The sequence below is a fragment of the Anas acuta genome, chromosome Z, assembly GCF_963932015.1.
Source record: "Anas acuta chromosome Z, bAnaAcu1.1, whole genome shotgun sequence".
Lineage (NCBI taxonomy): Eukaryota > Metazoa > Chordata > Aves > Anseriformes > Anatidae > Anas > Anas acuta.
Window position 1 is genome coordinate 56722263 of NC_089017.1, and position 23100 is coordinate 56745362.

Sequence of the window (23100 nt, forward strand, 5' to 3'; positions counted from 1 at the left end):
GTATTTTTGTAAACTGAAACTTGAGTATACCTGCCTAGGTATACTAGGTATGGTCTATACAGACCATAGCAGAGCATTCTGAGCAAGGGAACATGAACACTGAGTGAGAGTTAGAAAAATGTTTGTCCTTTTATTTTGTTTTGCCCTTTTTAAAAACTTTTTGCAGCCATTTCAGAATGAAATATTTTATCACAGGGGGTATGGTAAGTGCAGGAGTGCCCTATTGTGATGTTCAGTTGAAGCAAAGGAGAAGTTCTAAATGTACTGACTTCCAGGGTGCAACTTCCTGGAGGCAGGAATCTAGAAATTACATGTGATTTCACTATCATCGAAATGTTTTTCGGAAGAAATCTCAATTATGTTGTGTGGTTTTCCAGTTTACTCTTCTTGCAGCATCCTGTTAATTTATATCAATATATTTATGCAGAAAATAGATATCTCTCTTTTGTTTACCTCAGTGGTTATACTTCGACTACATACTACTAGTCTACACAGGCCAATCACAATTTAAGATACTTTGCTTTTTGCATTTTTGAGAATTTAAAAGAAGAGGGCAGTTGTTTAGATAATGTATCTGTTAAGGTCATAAAAAAAAAAAAAAAAAAAAAAAAAGATTTGATCCTCCTTCAGTGATGTAGACTATAAAACCCTGACCACGGCTACCAGCACTTTGCATACAACAGGAACCCACAGCCACACAGTTTGTGATCAGTGTTAGAGGCCTTCTCCCTGACAGCTTTTAAAAATACGTTCAAGCTGGTTCTTTCTGAAGAAGAGAGAAGTTTTGGTTAACTGAAACTTGACTATGGCAGATGTCTGTTAAGGGACCAGAAACTAAAATCTAGAGAATTTCCTTTGAAAAAGTATCCTTTCATGTCTGTTAGAACGATCTAGAAAATGGTGATATTGAAAAAGAAATCAGGGTAGATTATTAGGAGATGAAGACCGTTTGGAATATCTCACTTGTTACAACTTACTCAGCAAAAAAAAGGCTGAAGTGATTAAAGAAATTGAGGGAAGAAGTACATCTCATATTTCTTGGGGGGAAAAAAATTTCAATACAAAATGACAACCTTCTTGTGGGATCTTGCGCTAAAGCTACATTACTGCTATGTCTGTAATTCAGGTGGCAGTCTTACACAGTGAATTCTTCAACACTAAATGGAAAAAGGTTATTTTCTTTTTCTCGATTTGATAAAATTGCAATGAATAAGCTGTCAAATGCATATATTTTAATGCTTTGATAGGATCAAAGAGGTTAATGAAAAACAATGTACCCAGCTGACATTCCCATTTTAAATCTTGTTTTGTTTTGTGGCTCACTAATCTTAAGAAAGCAAACTCCTGGTGAAGATAGTCTTACAGAATTTGTCAAGAAAAGTAATAATTCCTTAAACCAGGTCCTTATAATTTTTAATTGACTTTTAATGTTTACAAAAACACTTGTTTGATTAAGATTGTCAATGAAACTAGAAAGTACTTAATACTTTATGAATTATCTGTATTTTCAGTACAAGGAAGGCCTTTTGAAGTTAAAGAGATGTTTTTAGAGGACATTTTACGAAGCACTGGATATACAAACAAAGAGATGTCAAAGTACAAAAAGGAGAAACAGCGAGGTTGGTATACATCTTAATTGTGAGAGTGGGCAATGAGGCTGAGTGTTTCAACTATTGAATAGGATGATTTGATGTGTTAAAGTTCCAAAGCTGGGATATTAAGTAAGGCAGGATTAGATAACAGTTACTATCTTTAACCTCCTAGTGTTTGTTACTGATTAAAAAAACCCTCTAACTTTCTTTCAATAGTTCTGTTCTTCTGGCTTTCAGTTTTTAGATGTTTTATTTTTCCTAAATGTTATGATATAGAATTGCATGTAGAATACAGAAGCAAAAGACAGTATGTTGATTCTTTGGGGTATAAATTTAAAAAGTCCTGCACTCTTTAATGACTGCCATTATATCTTCCAAAGAAATGGTTCATATTTTTACTGCTTTCTTCATGCATGGGTATATTTAATAAATATTAACCCAGAGACATTATCTGACTTGAACTTAATGAATTTTAAGACAATTATATTAAGTAGATATATTTTTTGAGAAAAGTTTTCCTAACAACTTAATGATTCCAGTGTCTTTAGAAAAAAACAAAACAAAACGTGAATCTGTAACATACAATCTGAACTTTGTATTTGTGTTGCTCAGCTTCAATCCCAATGGATAGCAAAGTTCACTTAGAAGAGTATCCTTTACTATTTCTTCTTTTTGCATGCAAAAAGTAGTTGTTACATGTAGGAGCTATTTCACTTTTCTCTGTTTTTTCTGTTCTGAAGAAAAATTGGACATAATTGTGTAGATAGAGAACTCCGTTGAAACTCTGTTGAATGCAGTTGAGTTGGAATACTGATGGCTTACCCGTAACGCCCAAATGATTTTTTTTTACCTTATTCTTAGAGCAGACATTTAAAATAGTACACTTTGGGTGCCATTAATCACAGAACTTATATTGAACTGGTACCAGCATTCTTGATTGAATAAAAGAGAATGCAGTAGGTAAAACTTCATGACTTGATGTAACTATATTTTATAACCAAAACCCATGGATAATTAAAATGATTGTAAAACCTCTTTTGGAAATATCTTACACCTTCTAGAAGTAAAACAGCAAAGCACTCTTACTGAGTGGTATTCTGCTCAAGAAGATAGTAGCAAGACAGAATCTCAGAGACAAAGATCTGTTCCGAATCTATCTGAAGAGTATAATCTGATGGATGATGGGGGTGACACAGTATTTAATCAATTGGTAAGTTTTTCCATTTATTGGAAGAGATGTTTTAAATTTGTAGTATAGTTCTCCATTTAAAAACTGTTTTATAAAGGTAGTGGGAGAATCAAGTACCATTCACTGTAGGAGAAGATCGTGTCTGAAACCATCTAAGGAACCTGAGTGTGCTCAAGTCCATGGGATCTGGTATGTGGCATACAAGGGTCATGAGGAAACTGCGAGATGAAATCGCTAAGACATTACTCTTTGAAAAGTCATGGCAGTCTGGTAGAGTTCCCGGTAACTTGAAAAGGGGAAACATAACTCTCACTTTTTAAAAGGGAAAGAAGGAAGGCCTGGGAAGCTGCAGGCCTGTCAGTCTCACTGCTGTACCTGGCAAGATCATGGAGCAGATCCTACTGGAAACTATGTTATGGGACATGGAAAACAGATGTGATTGGTTACAGCCAGAATGGCTTCCCTAAGGGCAGACGTTGGTTGCCTGGCAAATCTGGTGTCCTACAATGAGGTTGAAACATTTAGTGAATAAAGGGAGGAGTATGTGATGTCATCTGCCTGGGTTTGTGCAAAGCATTGGAGACTGTCCCACATGACATCCTTGTCTCTGAAATGGAGAGACATGGATCTGATGGATGGACCTGTCAGTGAATTAAGAACAAGTATTATTTAATATCTTTGTTGGTGACGTGGACAGTGGGATTGAATGATGCTGATGACACTATGCTGTGTGGTGCAGTTAACATTGGAGGGATGGGATGCTGTTCAGTGGGATCTGGACAGGCTTGTGAGGGCCTGTGCGAACCTCACGAAGTTCAACAAGACCAAGTGCAAGGTCCTGCATCTGAGTTGGGGCAATTCCCAAGGCTGGGCAGAGAATGGGTTGAGAACAGCCCTGAGGAGAAGAACCTGGGGGTGCTGATAGGTGAGAAGCTCAACATGAGCTGGCAATGTGCACTTGCAAGGCCAGGCTGGATGGGGCTTTGGGGAGCCTGGTCTGCCGAGAGTTAGAGGGACTGGAACTGAATGGTCTTTAAGGTCCCTTCCAACCCAAACCATTCTGTGATATTATTCCTGGAGAGATTCTAGAAGGACATTGTTACTTGTTTTTTCTTTTTATTAGGATGAGCTATTCTAGAAGATAACCAAAGTATGCTTTTCCATTATGATGATTTTATATGTTTTTTTAGATAGAGTAAATAGAGTGATAGTGTTTTCAGTACTTGCATATGATACTTCAAATACTTTTACTGATCACTGAATACTATATTTCTTGTTGATTCTCAAAAAAAAAAAAAGACAGAATACTTAGTAATTCATATGTGAGTATAAAGACAAAAGAACTTAAAGAACTTTTTAAAGGGATTCATCATTTTAATTCTTTTTTTTGTCTTTTTATTTCTTCAGACTGAAAAAGATGCAAATTGTCTTGAACCATGGCTAATAAAGGAAATGGATTCTTGTCTTTCTGACATCTGGTTGCATAAAGATATTGATTCCTTTGCTCAGGTGTTCCATTTAATTTTAACTGAAAATGTTAGTGGTAAGTTGCTTCTGATTATTTTGTTTCTCAAGAAAAAAACAACCATAAAATGACTTGATTTTCTGTGATTTTGTTATCTCAATTCTCAAATGTTATTTTTGAATACTGATGCTTATTCAAAAAAAATGAATATGTCTAGCAGAGTTAATCAGTTGTGCACTTATTTGTTATCATGCTCATTTTGAAGTATTGATATATATGTTATTATTGTTTTAGAAACATTCTAAATTTACATGAATTGGCTGATAGGATGAAGTGAATAAATAAACTCTCGTTGGGCTGGGTTTTGAAAGTCATATTCATATTTTGCTTAGAAGAAAAAATTTGTAATTTTTTGCTAATTTTTTACTTCTCAGTTGATTATAGGCACAGTGAAACCAGTGCAACTGCACTAATGATTGCATCAGGGAGAGGCTTCCTGAGTCAAGTAGAACAACTGATTAGCATGGGAGCAAGTATCCACTGCAAATCATCCAATGGCTGGTAAAAACAAACAGATAAACTGAAAAAAAACAAACCACCAACTTGTATCTCAATATAAAAATGATAAAACCTAGAAAACATAACAGAACTCTTAATTTACTAATTTATCAGAATATTGTGGTATAATAACATAAGTGGTAATGAGTTTTGACAGACTAAACAATTTCTAATTTCTGTTCTATTACATTTTTTTCTGTAAATTCTAAATTAAATTCTCAATTAAATGGCCTTGAATACAGGATGTACTATTCTCCTGCTTTCAAGGAACCTGATTTGACCTACTGCTAGGAAAAGTTAGGAATGTTTCCTCACTTGGTTGATTGAATTAGACCCCAAATGTTTGGTGGTTCAAATTATAAGAGAGTTAACTATACTGGATTAAAAAAAAAATTCTCCTGCAGGTGCAAAGATCTTTGCAGTGTTACAGCTGCAAGTATGTTCTGTTGGGTAGGACAATCCCTGTTAATCTCTTAAAATAAATAAATAAATAAATTAGATTTTGGTGACTATAAATCTATCTTTGAGTAAATGGCAACTACTATAAATCACTGTAGTGTAGAAGGATAAGAATAGGGATTCCAGAGGGCTGATCTTTGCATTCCTTCCCAAGTTCTTCAGTTTAAAAGGAAAACAGAATGAACTGCATTGTGAGGAGGATGACTTCCACAAGGAATCAGAACCCAGTAGTTTTATGCATTATGGAGAAAAACACTTGGGGTATGACTTCTCAGGATTATTTAAAGGACCAGGTAAAAGATTGCTATAAAAAGGCTTAGTTTAGCTGTGCACATTGTGACACTCCTTTAAAAAACACAAGCCATTCTTCCCACTCCTTTCCCTTTGCAGGTACTTCTGTGTAGAGATACCAGTTTTACTTGGTAAAGAATTGCAGCTATATAAAAACTGTGAAACTACTTATTATAGATGTTTTTACAAGTTGCTAATCCAGCAGTAATGACACTGCTTAAGTGGTAATGCAGAAATGATAGAACAGTGCAGTGCAGCATGTCAGTTGTCTTCTCACTTAAGGTGCTACTCATATGTATCTTGTGAAGAGAAAATAATAAAGACCATTATGCAACTCTTTAAGGATGGCTCTGGACTGGGCTAAGCACTTTGGGCAGACGGAGGTTGTTGACCTGTTGGAATCCTACAGGTAAGCTATAACTACTTTGCAAAAACAGTTGTTTAACTTGGTATATGGATGTTTGTTTATGTTTTGCCACATTTTAATCAGAACAGTTTTGTGTACTCTAGAATTTGGCCTAGAGGGATTTGTTTGAGAGTAGAAGCATTCTGAAAATATGTTGTTTATGATGCTGAACAGAAACTTTTTTTAGTGATTATGTTTGCACAACTCCTGGGATAAATATAGTTCTAATGGTATAGGAGCTTTCTTATATCATTAGCCTTTACTGTCATGTTATAACACAACAGGAATGTCAGTATCTAGGCTTGATGTGATTATAGTAAGTTACATAAATATGGAGGAGGTACTGATGCTATACTATGCTTTCAAAATAAGCATCTTAAATGAAAATGGTGCGAATGGCATCCTCTCTTTTTCTGTGCAATTTTGATACATGATATACCCATGTTTAAAGAAACATTGTATGCAGGTAACATCTAGGCCAGTACATTAAAGAACTGTTTGATGTTTAACTCACAGGAAATAGTTACAGTTCTGTAGACCTATGTTGTTATAATTTGTCTTTGTGTAGTTTCTTAGTGTCCTTACTACTTAAGTTTCATGGTAGGGAAGTTTTTGGAAGACATGTTCTTCTAAATGTTTTCCCTTTAGCACATAAAACAAACTATGTAACCTCCAGTTTTTTTGGGTCACCTTTCAGTGAAGTACAATGACTCTAATGCTAAAAATGAGAATTGCATGCTCTGCAGGGTTAGCACGTAAGTCAGTCAACAGTAATAGTATTGTGGACATGCTGTTCTTCTGCACTTTAAGTTTAAACATTGGATACAGGTAGTCATCTTAGTCTGGATCTAAATTTGAATTGATGGCTGAATGCAAACTTGAAGTAAACAACCTTGACCCTGGCCTATACTTGTATGTTTTAGTGCATCAGTAGAATTTGGAAATCTGGATGAAAGTTCCCTTGTTCAGTCAAGTGGTAATGACCTTGAAGCAGAGGACAGAGAATTGTTGAAAGCTTATCATCACAGTTTCGATGATGAAAAGGTGGATCTGGACCTGATCATGCACATACTTTATAACATCTGTCACACTTCAGATAGTGGTAAGTATATATACACAGTCCTATATAACTGCTGTGGATTCAGTTTCTGATTATTTGTGCTCTTGTTTTTCAGTAATACCAAAAACCTTCTGGGTAGTTCTATGTATGTTACTGAAGTGTATTTTCATATATTTGAAGTGAATTTGTTCTTTAACTCCATAAATCACCTCTTTTTGTAGGAGCAATTCTAATATTTCTTCCTGGCTATGATGAGATAGTTAGCTTGAGGGACCGTATTCTTTTTGATGACAAGAGATTTGCTGACAATGCTCACAGGTAAAATGTTTTATTTCAATGATTCTATTGAGGTTTTTATTGTTTCTTTTAAAGATCCTTAAAAAGTACTCCTTGTCGTTTATTAGATATCAAGTTTTCATGCTTCATTCAAATATGCAGACTTTGGATCAGAAGAAAGTGCTTAGAAGTCCACCTTCTGGTATTCGCAAAATAGCAAGTATCAGATGACTTCTTCACATACTATATTGATCTATGTAGTCTTTTACAGTTACTATAGTCTTTTTCTTACTTGCAGATTCTTTCTACTAATATTGCAGAAACCAGCATCACAGTTAATGATGTTGTATTTGTTATTGACTCCGGCAAGATGAAAGAGGTATGATTGACTTAAACTTTCTTTGGGAAGTAAAATTTTTAAGATTTATGGTATATTAGTATTTTTAAATAAATTTTGGAGAAATTAATTTTTGAGAGCTAGCAGATGTCAAGTAACAAAACTCACTGTGAAGTTCTGGCATCCTTTTTCTTTATGACAAGTACTGTAAACAAATGTTTAAAAATGCTGGAAAAGTTACTGCAGGCTACTGTATGTGAAAAAAACTTAGCGCTTCTGTTTGATTTTCAAAGAAAGTCTATCAGCTTAGAACCCCATCTTCCTGAGAGTTAAACAACACTGGGAGTTCCCTCTGTCATGTTATTCTGTCTAGGCCAGTTCTAATCTAGTGCAAAGTTTTCAGACAGTTTTTTGATACATTGAATGCCATACTAATTACTTCTGTGAGAAACATGAGAACTTACAGTAATTTCATGGGAGATATACACACCAAATTTATCAAGTTCTGATGGTACTACAATTGTTTTGTATTTTTGCACCAAATGCAGGGAAAGTGGGACATCATTTCCAAGAGTAAAACTTTATTGCGTATAATAACACTTGCTTTGTCATACTGCAAAACACAACTCATAGCACTTATTGATTAACACCATTGAGTAGAAAACTTCTGATTTAGAAAACTGTGTAGTGCAAAGATACTGCAAACGAGGTAGCATAACTTCACTTCTGAGTAAGTCCTTTAGAACATGACTTTGTGCCAAAAATGTTGGTACTTAATATTATTTTTTACAGATCTTCCATTGATGATTGAAATCATTAATAATTTTTATTTTATGTACTCTGTTAAATCTCGATTTTATTTTCCTTTTCTTTTGTAGAAATCTTTTGATGCACTGAGTTGTGTTACAATGCTAAAAACTGTGTGGATTTCAAAAGCTAGTGCCATCCAGAGAAAAGGCAGGTAATAAATGTTTCATGCTGGTTTTTACCATGCAAACATCCACCATCCTGTATGGTAAGGATAAAGTACACAATCTAAGGGGAGCCACACTGGGTAACATTACTAGGTTAGTCCAGTATAAAGTTTGACCATGGCCAGTAAGTCTCTGAAGAAAAGTAAGGGTCAGCATGTAGTTCCTTGGAGTAACTTCCACAAGTCTGAGAAAAATGTGACTTAGGAATTTCCCAGAACTTACAGTAGGCTTGTTTTTTGATTTTTTTTTCCCCCATGAAACTGTTCGCTACCAGCACCCACTGTACCCTGTTAGGTATTTCACAACTTACCTGTATTACCTCTGGGCAAAGGGCTGCCTACCAGTTTTTGCTTGATGCCCCTTCATCCCTATGTTAGAAGAGACATTGAACAGTGATTTCTTACTTACTTTTTCCAAACTATTTCTGACTTTACAGGACTGTCATTCTTGTCGACACTGGGTGACGGCTAAGTGTAGCAACAAATACCAGTGTTTGCTGCTATAATATTGGCATTAGCTTTCAGGAATCTTAGTGTGCATGTAAGAATTTGCTTTCTTTGTCCCCTCATTTTTAAGTAGTTTGGTCTTGGTTCTACCTTTTACTCCTGGAAAAACTTACAGCTCTTGGGGGTTCTAAGGAGGTTTAAGAGAAGAAGAAATGAAGTTTGCCACTTATATTCTTTATAGCTAAAACAGTAATATTTGGATTGATCTTAGATTATTATAAAAACAAAACAAAACCACAACAACAACAAAACTACAAACAACAACAAAACCAACACTCATCACTTTGTTTAGGCCTCGTTTTTTTCTCCCCAAGTCTTTCAGTGTTGGCATAAAATTATAGTAACGAATTTCCATACTCAAAACCAGTCTACTTTCTGAAAGACTCTCACTTTATATGTGAGAATTAGGATTAACAGAATTATCTTTTTATTAGAACTGCTTCTACAGACAATTCCTGTTCTAAGTTTGTGTTGTTTATGGATGTGTGTGATTTTTGTGATTTATTTTTTTAAAAGATGTAATTATTAACAACTTCCCATATTTTATTTTCAAGGGCTGGGCGCTGTCGGCCTGGAGTCTGCTTCCGTCTCTTCAGCAGGCTCAGATTTCAGAATATGTTGGAATTTCAAACTCCAGAACTTCTACGAATGCCACTTCAGGTGCTTGTTCAGTTATAATTTATAACTTTAAAAAATGTATTATCAAACTGTACTACCAATTACAAGAGTTGGTTTCATACAATCTGAATTTTCTTTTTTTATGTTTCTAACTTGTAGGAGCTTTGTTTACACACAAAACTGCTGGCTCCAATTAATTGTCCAATTGTTGACTTCCTTATGAAAGCTCCTGATCCTCCACCGGCTTTAATTGTGAGAAATGCTGTGCAAATGCTTAAGGTCAGCAGAAGTATAGATTTAGATGGAATTGTATTTGTTTCTATGTTTGTGGTGTGGCAGTATATCTTACTGAGTTTCATGTTTACTGTGGTTTTGTTTCTGTTTTTGTTTGTGTGGCTGGATGTTTTAATATCGAAGGAAAAGAATGCTTAAATTCATCTCAAACTTCACACGGAGTTTGACTTGTATTCTTAGTATTCGGAACAAGTCTAGTTAATGTCCTGTATGCACCTTCTTTCTGCTTTTATTGGAAATTAATTTTGTCTGCTTCCCCTTTCACCCTCTGTTTTTTTCTCTTCAAACAGACAATAGATGCTATGGATCCTTGGGAGGACCTCACTGAACTTGGTTATCATCTTGCTGAATTACCAGTAGAGCCACACCTTGGTAAAATGGTGCTGTGTGCTGTTGTTTTGAAGTGCCTGGATCCCATTCTTACTATTGCTTGTACTCTTGCATATCGGGACCCTTTTGTCCTACCTACACTGGCCTCTCAGAAGCGTGCAGCCTTGCTGTGCAGAAAACGTTTAACTGCAGGAACGTTTAGTGACCATATGGCACTTCTCAGGGCTTTCCAGGTATTATTTCTTCTTCAGAACAGTAATCACCATAGATCACGTACTGAAGTAAAAAATGTGCCTATAAAGTTGAATGTAGAGTGATAGATTGTGAGTAAGTTGTTAGATAATAAACTTAAAAACATTTTTTTTCGCCTAGTGGCTGTTCTGATTGTTAAACTCACTAGTAACTTTGTGAGGAAACATTTTCAGCTTTTTAATTTATATTTTTAATCTAAATTCTAATGGTTCTAACAAAATGAGACTTCCTGTTATTGTAACAGGATATAAAATAACTTGGAGATACCCAATTAACTTAACTACTAAATTCTCTTTACATTAACGAGAAAAAAAATCTGATTTGATGCATTTCAGTTTGAGAATTGTTTTGTCTTTGTTTTTCTGTGTAAATGTTACTGTACTTGAAAAGTAAATTTTTTGTTGTTGTTTTTAGCTAACCAAATCTAAAGGCAAATGTAAAAATACTCTTTACAGGCATGGCAGAAGGCACGGAGTGATGGCTGGGAGAGAACCTTCTGTGAAAAGAACTTTCTTTCTCAGGCCACCATGGAAATCATCATCGGAATGAGAACACAATTGCTTGGTCAGCTTAGAGCTTCAGGTAAGTAGATCAGAATTTTTTTTAATGCAGCCTCTGACTCCAAAATAGAGTAAATGCATATGGATTATAACAAGAATAACATTCACAGGTGTCCTTTGCTAATTTGAAACAGACCAGTATACATCCATTCTGGTAATGGTGGAGATACCCAAGAGAGGAGGTGTTGCTGAAAAACAGAAGCAGATGCTAATCTTACTGAAAGTACTCTTGTAGTTCTGCATTATGCTGACTTTCACATGAAATATAAATTAACATAACATAAAAATTCAAGAAAACATCTCTCATATGAAAGTCATATCTGTATTAGATGTTTCTGTGCTTTAAGAACTAATTGCTTTTTGAGTTAGTACAAAGCACCTTATCAAGAAGGATTTTGGTCGAATAGCTTCTGCTTGGTGCTGTTAAGTTTGGCAGTGTGAAAAATGCAGCAAGAAAAATGCAGTGAGAAACAAAACTATGAATGTGTGTATTACATCTGTCTTCTTCCTCGTTCAGGTTTTGTCAGAGCCCGAGGAGGAGCTGATATCAGAGATGTTAACACTAACTCTGAAAACTGGGCTGTAGTTAAAGCTGCCTTGGTGGCTGGGATGTATCCTAATCTAGTACATGTGGACAGGGGAAACCTGGTTTTGACGGGACCAAAAGAGAAGAAAGTGCGTTTTCATCCTACCTCTGTTCTTAATCAGACTCAGTATAAAAAGGTAAAATCCCTTACAGTCTTTTGTCAAGTACAGATTCAAAGATATTCTATCAAATTTATGAAAGTTTCAGAAATGTCCTTTCATAGCTGTACTTTTAAAAGTAGCGTGTGTGGCAGTTATTAGACACTAGAATTTTAGGAAATATTTTTCCTGCTGGTTGATAAAACAAAGAATTAGAGTTGGTTTGGTTTTACAATATTTCATCCAAAATTAATTCAGAAGGAATAATCCTTCTAGGTGGAACAAGACAATATGAAAAAAAAAGACTAAAGCCCTAGTTATGAACTCGTGTAAAAGACAGTGATCTCTGCTCATAGTAGTAAGCAGTTCTGCTCTGAAACTTGAATTTTTAGATGCTTGAAGCAAAATATTTGGCTTTAAAGGTGGATGTTCTTTCTAAGTAAAATTGAATTTTGTGTGTGTGTATCTGTTTGTATTTTTACATATATATATATCTATCAAATGAGAAATGTTAAAACTTATTTCAGTTACAAACAGAGGGTAAAACAGCCTAGTCTTGATTGCTTCTGTGCAGATTCCACCAGCGAACGGGCAAGCTGCAGCTGTTCAGGCACTCCCCACAGACTGGCTTATATATGATGAAATGACAAGAGCTCACAGGATAGCAAATATCAGATGTTGTTCAGTTGTAACATCTGTCACTGTGGCACTCTTCTGTGGACCAGCTAGGTTACCACGTAACGCTTTGCAGGAGCCTTCATCGCTTCGAGGTATATTGGGTTTCAGATTTGTAATGTTTCAATTTATTACATATTAGAATGTGATATGGAAGGCTCATTTCACAAGGGTATTTAGTACGTGTATTGGCTAATTCTTTAAGCTACAGAGCTATGGTTCCTATAGCTGTTCCAGAATAGCTTACTGGCTCTGTAAATAATGGCTCAGTTACGCACAAGAAATTTTCTAGCTTAATGTTCTTCTTCTTCTAAAAAAAACAAAACAAAAACATTTACGAAGTGCTACATTTTGATTTCATTAAATGCAACTTTTTACTGTTGGTATAATAAGTAATGAAAAATAGAAGATAAGGAACTTAATTCTTCATTGTACTGTCAATCCCTGACCTTGTATTCTAATATTCTGCTATATGTAAGGATTATGAAATTTGTTGCAGGGATTGTGATCTACATTCTTAATCTACAGTAAGAGCTATTCTCAGTAAGGAGTTGGTTTTTTTTAGCAGCTGTTAATTGATCACACTAGGAAAACTCCAGTTCCATGTTATACCTACATTCCATCAACAGCCATCATTCCTGAAAAATTACTTTATCAAGTATTGTTTTCTTTTTCCCCGTGTTTGTAACGTGAGCCATACCTGGGTGATTTGGATACTGTCTGTGCATTAAGGCAGAAGTTTTGGGCTTCCCTGGCATAAGGCAATTGAAGAATAACAGAGGTTCCCTTCTCCTCTTACTATTTTATCTGTTTGTGAAAACATACCATACAAAATACCTGTGTCCTTACTGGACAGAACCAGAAAAAGGGGTTAACCAGAAAAAGGGGTTGTGAGCAAAGGAATTGCTGAAGTTCCAGAAAGTATTTGAATAATTACTCGTATTTTATACTAATCTAAGAGTACTTCAGCAGCCTATTGTGTTAGGAGAAGTAGAGAACTAGATTTATAGAAGATTGTCACAAGCCTTCAAATATTAGAGAACTTAGATGAGGGAGAAAAGGCTATACCACTGAATGTTGTCTGGACTGAAATGACCTTATTTTAAAGTTGAGGAAATCCCTTCTGACTTACAACTTGATGAATAAGATTATAATGCTATTTCAACTAATTTGTAATAACAGAATTTATAATTAATTCTAAATTACTTTCAGTTTTGCAGTTCTTGAAATTAAAAAGAAGGGTAGAGTCTGTAGAATATAACTTGAGAATCTGCCAAAAAATGTCTGAAATAAATTTAGAAGAAACACTGAGGGTAGGTCAGAATGACTACTGTCTCCTTGAGGCATGAACTATCCTAATCAGGATAGGAGTTTTTACGACAGTAACTGGGTGACTGTAGACCTGGTATGGTATGGAATTAACCTCTTTGTAAACACTAGGATAATGGACACAACCATACAGAGATTCTCATTTAGTATATCCTACTTTTTCCCTAAATCAAGTTGTATAACAAGCTTTAAAAGTGATTGAAAGCTGCTCTGAACTACGTCTGTAGTACTTCAACATAGATTTGTAGGAGTTGCTACCAGTTCCTTTGCTCTTTGCTCCTCATGCCCCCCCCTGCAGTACTTAAAGTCTAGGTGGCAAGTCCAATCGTAGAAGTCTGGTCACTCTGAAGACAGGACCAACACGAGACTTACCTTTAAGGTGATGTTAAGCATTTTTTGACTGGAACGAAATTGTATGAGGTGTTGGGAAAGGCTGTAATTTCCACAGAGGGCACTTTGATGTGCTAGTACTTAGTTTGAAGATAGGTGTCAAATTTTGAGAACAACTTAGAACTTTTTTGTAATATTTCTAGAGCAACCAGTAGCAACTTTTATTTTTTCCCCCCAAGGAAGATGCAACCAATATTACATCACTTAAATTAATGTATATGAATATTAATGGTTCATATCCATAAATTATACTCACATAGTTCTGAAGAATCACAAATTATAGTTAGTAATGAAATAAAAAATGCAACTAATATTATGAAACGTGTAATGGCAGTATTAGTACTGAAAATACAGTATATACATTTTTTCTCCTACAGATCACTTTCTCTGACAGTGTAAACCAGATTACTCAAACTCAAACAATTTAGAAACTATTGGTATGGCAAAATATATATGGCTTCTAGCTGAAACATGCATTTTAAACATTATCAGTTTTATTCTACTGATAACTTTTAAAAACAATTGGCTATCCTAGTAGCTAGAAGTAATTGGGAATACAAAGAAGTTTCATTCTTTTTTTTTTTTTAAATTTAAGTGGAATGCTGTAGGAATAGAAGCAGAAATAATTGGTCCTGCTGCCTGTTCTCTATAAACACTAGTTCGAATCAAAATAAGAGTTTGTTAGAAGTTTTCTTGTCTTGTTCTTTAACTGTTATCTGTTTTTTTTATTTAAAAAAGGTATTTATCCTGATTGAATTGCAATGTTTTTCCCCAAGAAATAATAATAATTCGTAATATCTATATAACTACTTTTTTATTTGGGTCTTTAATCTGCTGTTTCACTAGAAAGTAATGCACAGAGTGATGTGCAGTTTTGCAAACAGCTTCAAGCAAAGGTTTGTGTGGTAACCATTATCAACATCAACGAATCATTATGTGGGTTGAGTCAAATTATGTCAATACAGCTGCTTATGTAGCAGGACCCTCAGCAGGTCTAGATGCTGGAGTTCTGCTACTGAAACAAAAGCAGCCCAACAGACTTGTTACGGCGATGTATTTGCATGAAATAAGTGATCTTAAAATGTTTCTTTGAAAAGTAGGTGAAATAGTATCAAGTGGAGTAAAATTGAGCAGGAAGGTAGGTTTATTTCAGGTAATACAATAGTGAGTATTTTTTGTAAGTAGAAAATATATAGGAATGTACCTAGGTATGTTAATGTACCTTATATACACTAATTTAATCCAGGGGATGGGGTATCCAATGAGAACAGTGATAGTGAGCTGGAGGATGAAGCAAATTCTAATTCAGCGTTACTGAAGCTAGATGAATGGCTTCATCTCAAACTGGACTCTGAGGTAAGTAACGTGTAGAGAAGCTCTGGCTCTTTTAGGAAGCAGAGTTGTTTATGAAACACTGAGTAATCAGATCCAATAATAATACTGTCTCTTGTAGAGATGTTCAAAACTTTGATAACATGGAAGTTGGATTAGAGTCTTCTAAGCTCAGTTAACCTCCTTTGAGCTAAAGTTTGCATAAGAAAGTGATGTCCCCTAGAACTAAGCTCTTCTCCCTCTTATATGAAGCATACATTCATTCAGACTGGGTGGAGAGAAAAGGCATAAAGCATTTCATGACTTAAAGTGAAAAATAAGTCCTGTAAGTTTACTGTATAATAACTTGAATCTGGTGCAGAACTAGTTGAAATAAAAGGTTCTAATAATGACCTTAAAGCACTTAGCAGCTTTCTTTAAATGTTTGTTTTTCTCCGGCTTCCCCTACAGTTTAGTCTTGCCCTTTGGCTTGGACTCTATTTGTTCTAGAATGCCAGATGCTGAATAATAAGTCTGAATGTACTTGTCTGATTTAACTTTCATTAGTCTTTAACAGAATTGAAATTCATTACAGGTTGCTTGTTTGCTGTTGCAACTCAGACAGAAGTGGCATAGCTTATTTCTGCGTCGTATGCGAGCTCCTTCTAAACCGTGGTCTCAAATTGATGAAACGATAATAAAAGCAATCATAACTGTTTTAAGTACTGAAGAACAGGCTGCAGGTTTGCAGCAGCCTTCAGGAATTGGTCAGAGGCCAAGGCCTATGTCTTCTGAAGAACTTCCTTTAGCATCTGCATGGAGGTCAACCAGCAGTAGAAATAGCTCAGCAGAAACTGAATTGCCTGATGACTCCTCTAATGCTGAAAAGTAAGCTATTGAGATCTTCTAGACAACATAAGCAATATTTTTTTATCTGTAAAAGCATCACTTGAATTTCTGCTAGTCACATAAAGGAAGAAAAAAATGGCAGTATAGATGGAAGAACTGGTACTTTCCTGTAGTATACTGTAGCTATGATTTCACTGGTAAGTATTTGGTATGTATGCATGCTGTTTGAGAAGACATTCAGGAATGTTGTTCATGAACTGTGTTCTCTGGGAAGAAGTATCAGAAGAGAAGGTTTGACCCTAGCATGCAAAACAAATGCATAAATATATGTATAAATTATTATTAAAGTGTTTGATATTGTTTAGAATTACAGAAATTGCATATTCATGGAAAACACTGATATGTACATGTAAATTTTTCTGTATCAAACTCCTGTATCTTAAAACATCCTGTACCCTCCTTTACTTTTTAGAATTTTAATGAAATCTATGCCTCCAGAATTCCAGCCAAAGAAATACAACAAAAAAAACACTTCGCACTCCAAACGAACATCAGATGACAGGTCAGATCAATCATCAGCGAGGTCTACAGACAGTAGTAGCTATCCTAGCCCATGTGCTAGTCCTTCTTCAACAACATCTGGAAAGGTAGAGTTCTCATAAATTATCCCCCTCTGAAACCAGCAGAACTTCAAAAATAAATTCACCGATACTTTTCAACAACGTTGTAGAACTTAGATTTTCATTTTTTTAACAGCTGTGTAGCATTAACTTTTAGAACCTAAAACCTAGACTAAATATCCTCATTATGCTAGTTTAGTAAGCAAAAAATGTTCTTCTTTGTACAGTGCTGAGTTAAAAGCTATCCAAAATATAAAAGCTGAAGTAAAGCTATCGAAATAAAAATGATTTTTTAAAACCTACATATAATAGGCAGATAAGGTGTTCTCATTTCTACTCTGAATTAGTGTTTATAATACAGATCTGAAAGAATTAGTACACTTTTGAATTTGCTTCTTGTGTTTTCACACCTCTGTTTTCATAATAGCATACACTGAGATACTGATTCTCTTTTTTTTTTGTGTTACCTGCCTTACTTATTTAATGACAATTATTTTAACAAAGCATGCATTTTTATTGAAGTCACTGGTGTAATTCTCCCTGTGTACTTAATAAACCAAAGTAATATTAAACCAATAACTAAGAAGAAAACCTGCTGTTCCCCTAGGCAGTGACTTATTGGAAGATTTAATAATTTCTCTTATGTCTTTCAATTTTTAAATTCAGCCAGTGTAAAAGAGTGTTTCCTGAAGGCAGAATTATAAGTAGTGTACTTAAAGTTAATTCTTCTAGACTGCAGCTTAGCTTCACCTGAAGATGTGTCAAACTTCAAAGAAGTTTATTTAATCACTGGACAATTTAGGCATATTCTGCCGTACTTCATTGCTTTTCCTCATGAATGATTGCTTTGGAAAATGCTTCAAAAATGTAAAAAACAGACCTGAAATTCATTTAAAAAACAATCCAGGCAGAACCACCACAGAGGTTCTGTGCTTCTAGCAGAATATGGGAATGGAGGGCAGGAATGCAGTTGAAAGTTTTATCTTCATGTACTTAAATGCTTTAAAAGTAAAACCGTAGAACCTGACTTACTTTATTAATTTAAATTTATTTTTTCCAGGCCTCCCAATCTCCTTCACCAAGATCAAATATGCCAGTTCGGTACTTCATAATGAAAAGTAGCAACTTGCAAAACCTTGACATTTCTCAGCAGAAAGGTATATGGTCTACAATGCCAAACAATGAACGAAAACTAAATAGAGCTTTCTGGGACAGCAGCATGGTTTACTTAATATTTTCTGTTCAAGGATCTGGACACTTTCAGGTGAGTCTGTAGTTAATGCTAAATGTTAGCTCTGATTGATGGTTTAGTAGATGAATACGTTTGGTGCAGAGGTTTTTGCTTCAGAAAGGACTTCTGACCTTTTACTTAGAATAAAAAAGACTTTTCAGGTAATTCAACCTTTTTCTCAAAGGCTAGTAGTGAATTGCCTTCAAACATCTGTCAGAATGCTTACGGCCTATATTAATCTGTTAAAAGCAGACACACACAAAAAAAGGCAAGGGTTTGCTACCTTTTTCTTTGCATGCCAAAACTAACACTGTAAATGTTAGTAAATGACTAAGCAGCTAAAATCCAATGGCAGCTTTCTAAATTTAGGAAACTGATAGATGTCTCCGACTGACTTGAATAATAGCTGATTTGCTTGAACAGTATTTTCTAAAATCTATGAGGGGGGGAATTCATACTATGATACTTGCAGAGCTTTGTCTTGACTTGTCAAATGTTTAGGTCAGAGCATGTGATCAGTGTGACCTATGTAAAATGTACTATAATGCTTTACTTTAAAAATTCTAGCTTAGCAAGATATTTGTCATCAAAAGTTGTCCAATTTGAAGTTAAAGATCTGACCTGGTGGCACAAAGTTGCATGTTAACTGTTATAGAGAAGGGTGAACTCGGTTGTTATGGGTAAAAGAAGTTTATCTTTTTTATATAAATCTACTTATAAGTCAGCTAAATGTAAAAACATAATGACCTAGTCAAAATACATCTGTATTGATAATACCATGTGATAATTTGGCAAATGCAGATGTGCTACTGGAAAGAAATTTTTGGCATGCCGGTTGGTTGTGAGAATGGTCTGTTGTACTGGGGCTCTTGGAGAAGGAAACAGGCTAGGAAATACATGCTGAAATCTGGAGTGTGAGTAGTTGATGTTGCCTTGCCCTCCAGTTTTGACAATACAATGAATGTTCATGAAAATGTGAGATTTCCATTACTATTACTGTTCTCTTGCACCAAGTCTGTCTTTGCTTTCCACTTCTTTTTTTTAAACCTCCATTCCTTCTATTAATTTCCATTTAAGTTTGTCTTGAGCTATCTAGGACTGTGGTGGTTTAACACCAGTAGATAGACAAGCTCCACCATACTGCTCTCTCATTCCCCCTCCTCAAAAAGACAAGGAGAAATTATGGTGGAAAAAAAGCTCATGGACTGACATAAGGATAGGAGCTCATTTGCCAGTTACCATCATAGGCAAAACAGACAGCCTAAGGGAGATTCATGTAATTTGTTGCCTCCTAATAACAGACTAGAACAGCTTGAACTAAAAGTACCATCCCTTCAACCCCATCTGTCCTATTGTCTCTTCTCCTGAAGCAGAGCAGGCAAATGATGAATGGAGGTTGTGGTCAGTTCTTAGGCCCAGGGACTCTCCATGGGCCGCAGCCTCCTCCAGGCCACATCCACCTGCTCCACCGGGGGCTCCTCCACCCATGGGGGGGCTGCAGCGTGGAGATCTGCTCCATGGGGGACCCATGGGCTGCAGGGGGACAGGGTTTCCCGCAGGGGAACTGCTGCTGCCTGCCTGCAGCACCTCCTGCCCTCCCTCCTTCTGCACTTGCCTTGGGGTCTGCAAGGATGTTTTACTCCTTGCTCTCCCAGCTGCTGTTTCACGGCATTTTTTTCCCCTCCCTTACCTCTGCTCTCCCAGAGGCCCACCCAGCATCACTCCCTGGCTCAGCTCTGGCCAGCAGCAGGTCCCTTTTGGAGCAGCTGGAGCTGGCTCTGCTCTGACATGGGGCAGCTGCTGGGCTCTGCTCACAGAGGTCACCCCTGCCGTCTCCTGGCTGTTACCAAAACCTTGCCATGTTAAGTCCAATACAGCGTCTTAAAGCAGTAGTGTGTGCTGGGAACTTAGGAGTCTAAGAAGAGCAGTGCCCTACATATGTCATGGCTGATAAAAATTTGCCTGAATGATTGCATTAGGAGCGTTTGTATTTTTTTTTCTTTTTTTTGGGGGGGGGGCTGGTAGGAGGCAAGTAGGGGTGTCCTACTTAAAGAACTGAGAAGAAATTTTGGGTTTAGAATTTCTCTAATTTCCTATCTGTATACTTGTCTTTCTGGAATTTCATTTTTTTTGAATAAAAAAAGCAAACACACTGTGACTTCTTTCTTTGATGAACAGCTATGTTAAAATTTCACATAGAGTCAGTAGAACAGAGGGAATGAGAATGAAGGAATATATTTTCTGTAAGAAATACCTACAGCTAGCAAATAATAACTGACTGTTTTGTAGTAGAACACTCATCTTGATCCATTACACTTAAATGCTTTTACAACATACTTCAAACTTTGTAAAAAGTTTGGAGCCTTTTAGCGGTAGTCATGAGTGATTGAGAGGCATTCTCAATGGTCAAATTCTAGAAGGCATATTTGAAACAGAAAAAATGAAAGATACTTTTAATTTCCAGATGTAAACTTTTTAAAATATCCAGCTTCTTGGGAGAGAGTGATAATCACTCAAAGTAATTTGAAAGTTTAGTCTCCAGTCCAATCATTACTTAATTCCAAAGCAAATAGATCTAATCTGTGTTTTTCCTTTCACATTTCAATTTTTGCTCCAGGGATTTGCCAGAATGTCTTCTGAGATAGGGAGTGAGAAAAGTCAAGACTGGGGATCTGCCGGTTTAGGAGGTATATTTAAGGTGGAGTGGATCCGAAAAGAAAGCATTCCTTTTCAGTTTGCACACCATTTGCTCAACCCTTGGAATGACAATAAGAAAGTACAAATAAGCAGAGATGGCCAGGTAATATTACTGTCTCATAGCATCTCCATTACTTGATGGAACTATGTTGGTTTTATTTTTACTTCCTTTAGGCTTGACATCTATCAGCTGTCTTGATGTATTTGTTAATCTGAATCACAGTTCATTGAGGCACTCTGCATATTCTGCTAATGCGTTACTGTTGAACTAATGGAAGCTTTGCTGTGGAACAAGAGAAAGTTCATGTGGTAGAAGAAGCATTACTTGGCAGAACTTTGCACCTTTGAAGTAATAGGTCAAGTTGTCGAAACTGACTCGTTGCTTTAATATGTATTGTATTTATGCTTTCAACAAAACTATATACTCCACATGGAAAGTCTTCTGTAAAAGTACATTATTCCTTCATACTCCAAATTTACTAGTTACAGAAACTAAATTGTCAGATATAAATTGTATGTTTAATAGTAGCAGTAGAAATAACTTCTTACATTTCCTGCTTGTTTCTAGGAGCTGGAACCACAAGTTGGAGAGCAGTTGCTACAACTTTGGGATCGTATTCCTTTGGCAGAAAAAACTCAACTGAGTTGAGGATGTAAAGTAATATAGTAGAGGTAGGTGATTTCATGTATTATTTGCTTTTTATGATAGAGGAAAAGCTATCTATATGCAATATATCCTTATGGTGTTTACTTTTGCAGTTTATTGTTAACAGCTACAGTTAGTAATAAATGTTCTTTTCTTCTTGCTTTTTCTTTTTTCAGCTGTGGTTGTCAAAACATCACTTAAAAGTGGTAAAACCAGCACTGTGCCTACAACATAAAGAAGAGGAAGAAGGTGGTGCAAGAAGCTCCTGAAGTTGTTAGTAATGCTGTGCTGCTAGCAGTGGGGGGGAGAAAAAAAGAGAAGAAATTATGTTGTTTTCTTTATTTCTGTATTGTAACAATAATGTTACTCACCAGCCTGGTTTTGACAGAATTGTATTTTCTAATGAGGTTATTTTGTATGTGGTGGAAATTTAGAAAAAAGGTTTAATTTGGAACCAAGTTTGAAACACTGGACCATGTTAAGTTAGTGGGCTTTAAGTAGCACAGCAAGTAGTTTAAATGCACAGTTTACATTTGAAACTTTCTCAACACAGTAAAAAGTGGAAGAGAAAACAGTGTAATATTAATTAGTTTTGCAGTTTCCTTAAAGTGAATGAATTGAGAGTTGTTGTCTCCTAATACACTTTAAGATTCTGTGTATTGGTTCAAATTCTATATGCGCAGTGTGAGAGAGCAGTATTCAGACAAACAACTGGGCAGCTGGTGAATGTCAGTTTGTTTAAATACAGAAATAAAAGGAGTGTGAAACTTCTTTGAGAGTAGATTGGTCCAATGCGCACTTCCAGTTTCAATTGTTCTCTACCTTTGTGTACTTCCAGTTTCAATTGTTTTAGACTTTCTAAAGGTATTTGCACTTTGGCAAACTGAAATAATCTTCCAATGGCCTGGTGCCAAGTGGAAGTCTTAAGAGGGCACTAACGTGGGCATTATTACAAGGTGATTTTGCTGTCTTTCAAAAAAAAAAAAGTTTTCTTCATTTTGAGCTTCTCCTTAAAAGTGAACTTACTGTTTTATAAGGCTGGTATAAATTCAGTCTGTTCACTGTCAGCACGATGTTTGTAGTTACTCTAAAATAAGCTGAGAGCTTTTTCTGCTTCTGAGCCTGTTCCTATGTTCTCAGTGTCTAATAAAAATATTCATACAGAGTTCAGAATACCCAGTGTACTCATTCTTGCATACTGTGTAGGGACTGCCATGCATAAACAATTGGTTTTGTGTTTCCAAGACTGAGTTTTTGTGAAGCTGGTATTGTCTAATATGGTGTTGTGGGAGACCATGGATGCAATGGAGGTGTGAGCCTAGTATTGCTTTCTCCAGTACTTTTGGGCCTGTGCACACAAAACAAGGACAGGTAGTATTGTCTTGTTCAGGGCCCCATGCACGCCAGGGGTAGAAGTGGAGCAGATGGGCAGCAGGGATGGTGTGTGATCAGTTAACAAGCCCAAGTGGTGCTTCTCTGGCTTGACAATAAAAAAAAAAAA

The 23100-nt window shown here is 35.9% G+C and overlaps 1 protein-coding gene across 2 annotated transcripts in view; it reads left to right on the forward strand.

The window, feature by feature from the left end:
• YTHDC2 (YTH N6-methyladenosine RNA binding protein C2) overlaps positions 1–22764 on the forward strand; it is a 32340-nt gene extending 9576 nt beyond the window's left edge. For both annotated transcript variants that reach the window (XM_068666415.1, XM_068666417.1), the window contains 23 exons: positions 1512–1619; positions 2654–2802; positions 4189–4324; positions 4681–4807; positions 5898–5963; positions 6884–7062; positions 7242–7338; positions 7425–7512; positions 7595–7675; positions 8512–8594; positions 9668–9773; positions 9891–10010; positions 10316–10588; positions 11063–11189; positions 11685–11890; positions 12426–12621; positions 15492–15601; positions 16152–16444; positions 16878–17052; positions 18086–18289; positions 20874–21056; positions 21522–21625; positions 21776–22764. In XM_068666415.1, the coding sequence (XP_068522516.1) occupies positions 1512–1619; positions 2654–2802; positions 4189–4324; positions 4681–4807; positions 5898–5963; positions 6884–7062; positions 7242–7338; positions 7425–7512; positions 7595–7675; positions 8512–8594; positions 9668–9773; positions 9891–10010; positions 10316–10588; positions 11063–11189; positions 11685–11890; positions 12426–12621; positions 15492–15601; positions 16152–16444; positions 16878–17052; positions 18086–18289; positions 20874–21056; positions 21522–21602 (3188 nt within the window). In that variant the 3' untranslated portion in view covers positions 21603–21625; positions 21776–22764. The remainder of the gene's footprint in view (positions 1–1511; positions 1620–2653; positions 2803–4188; positions 4325–4680; positions 4808–5897; positions 5964–6883; positions 7063–7241; positions 7339–7424; positions 7513–7594; positions 7676–8511; positions 8595–9667; positions 9774–9890; positions 10011–10315; positions 10589–11062; positions 11190–11684; positions 11891–12425; positions 12622–15491; positions 15602–16151; positions 16445–16877; positions 17053–18085; positions 18290–20873; positions 21057–21521; positions 21626–21775) is intronic.
• The last annotated feature ends 336 nt before the right edge of the window (positions 22765–23100 follow it).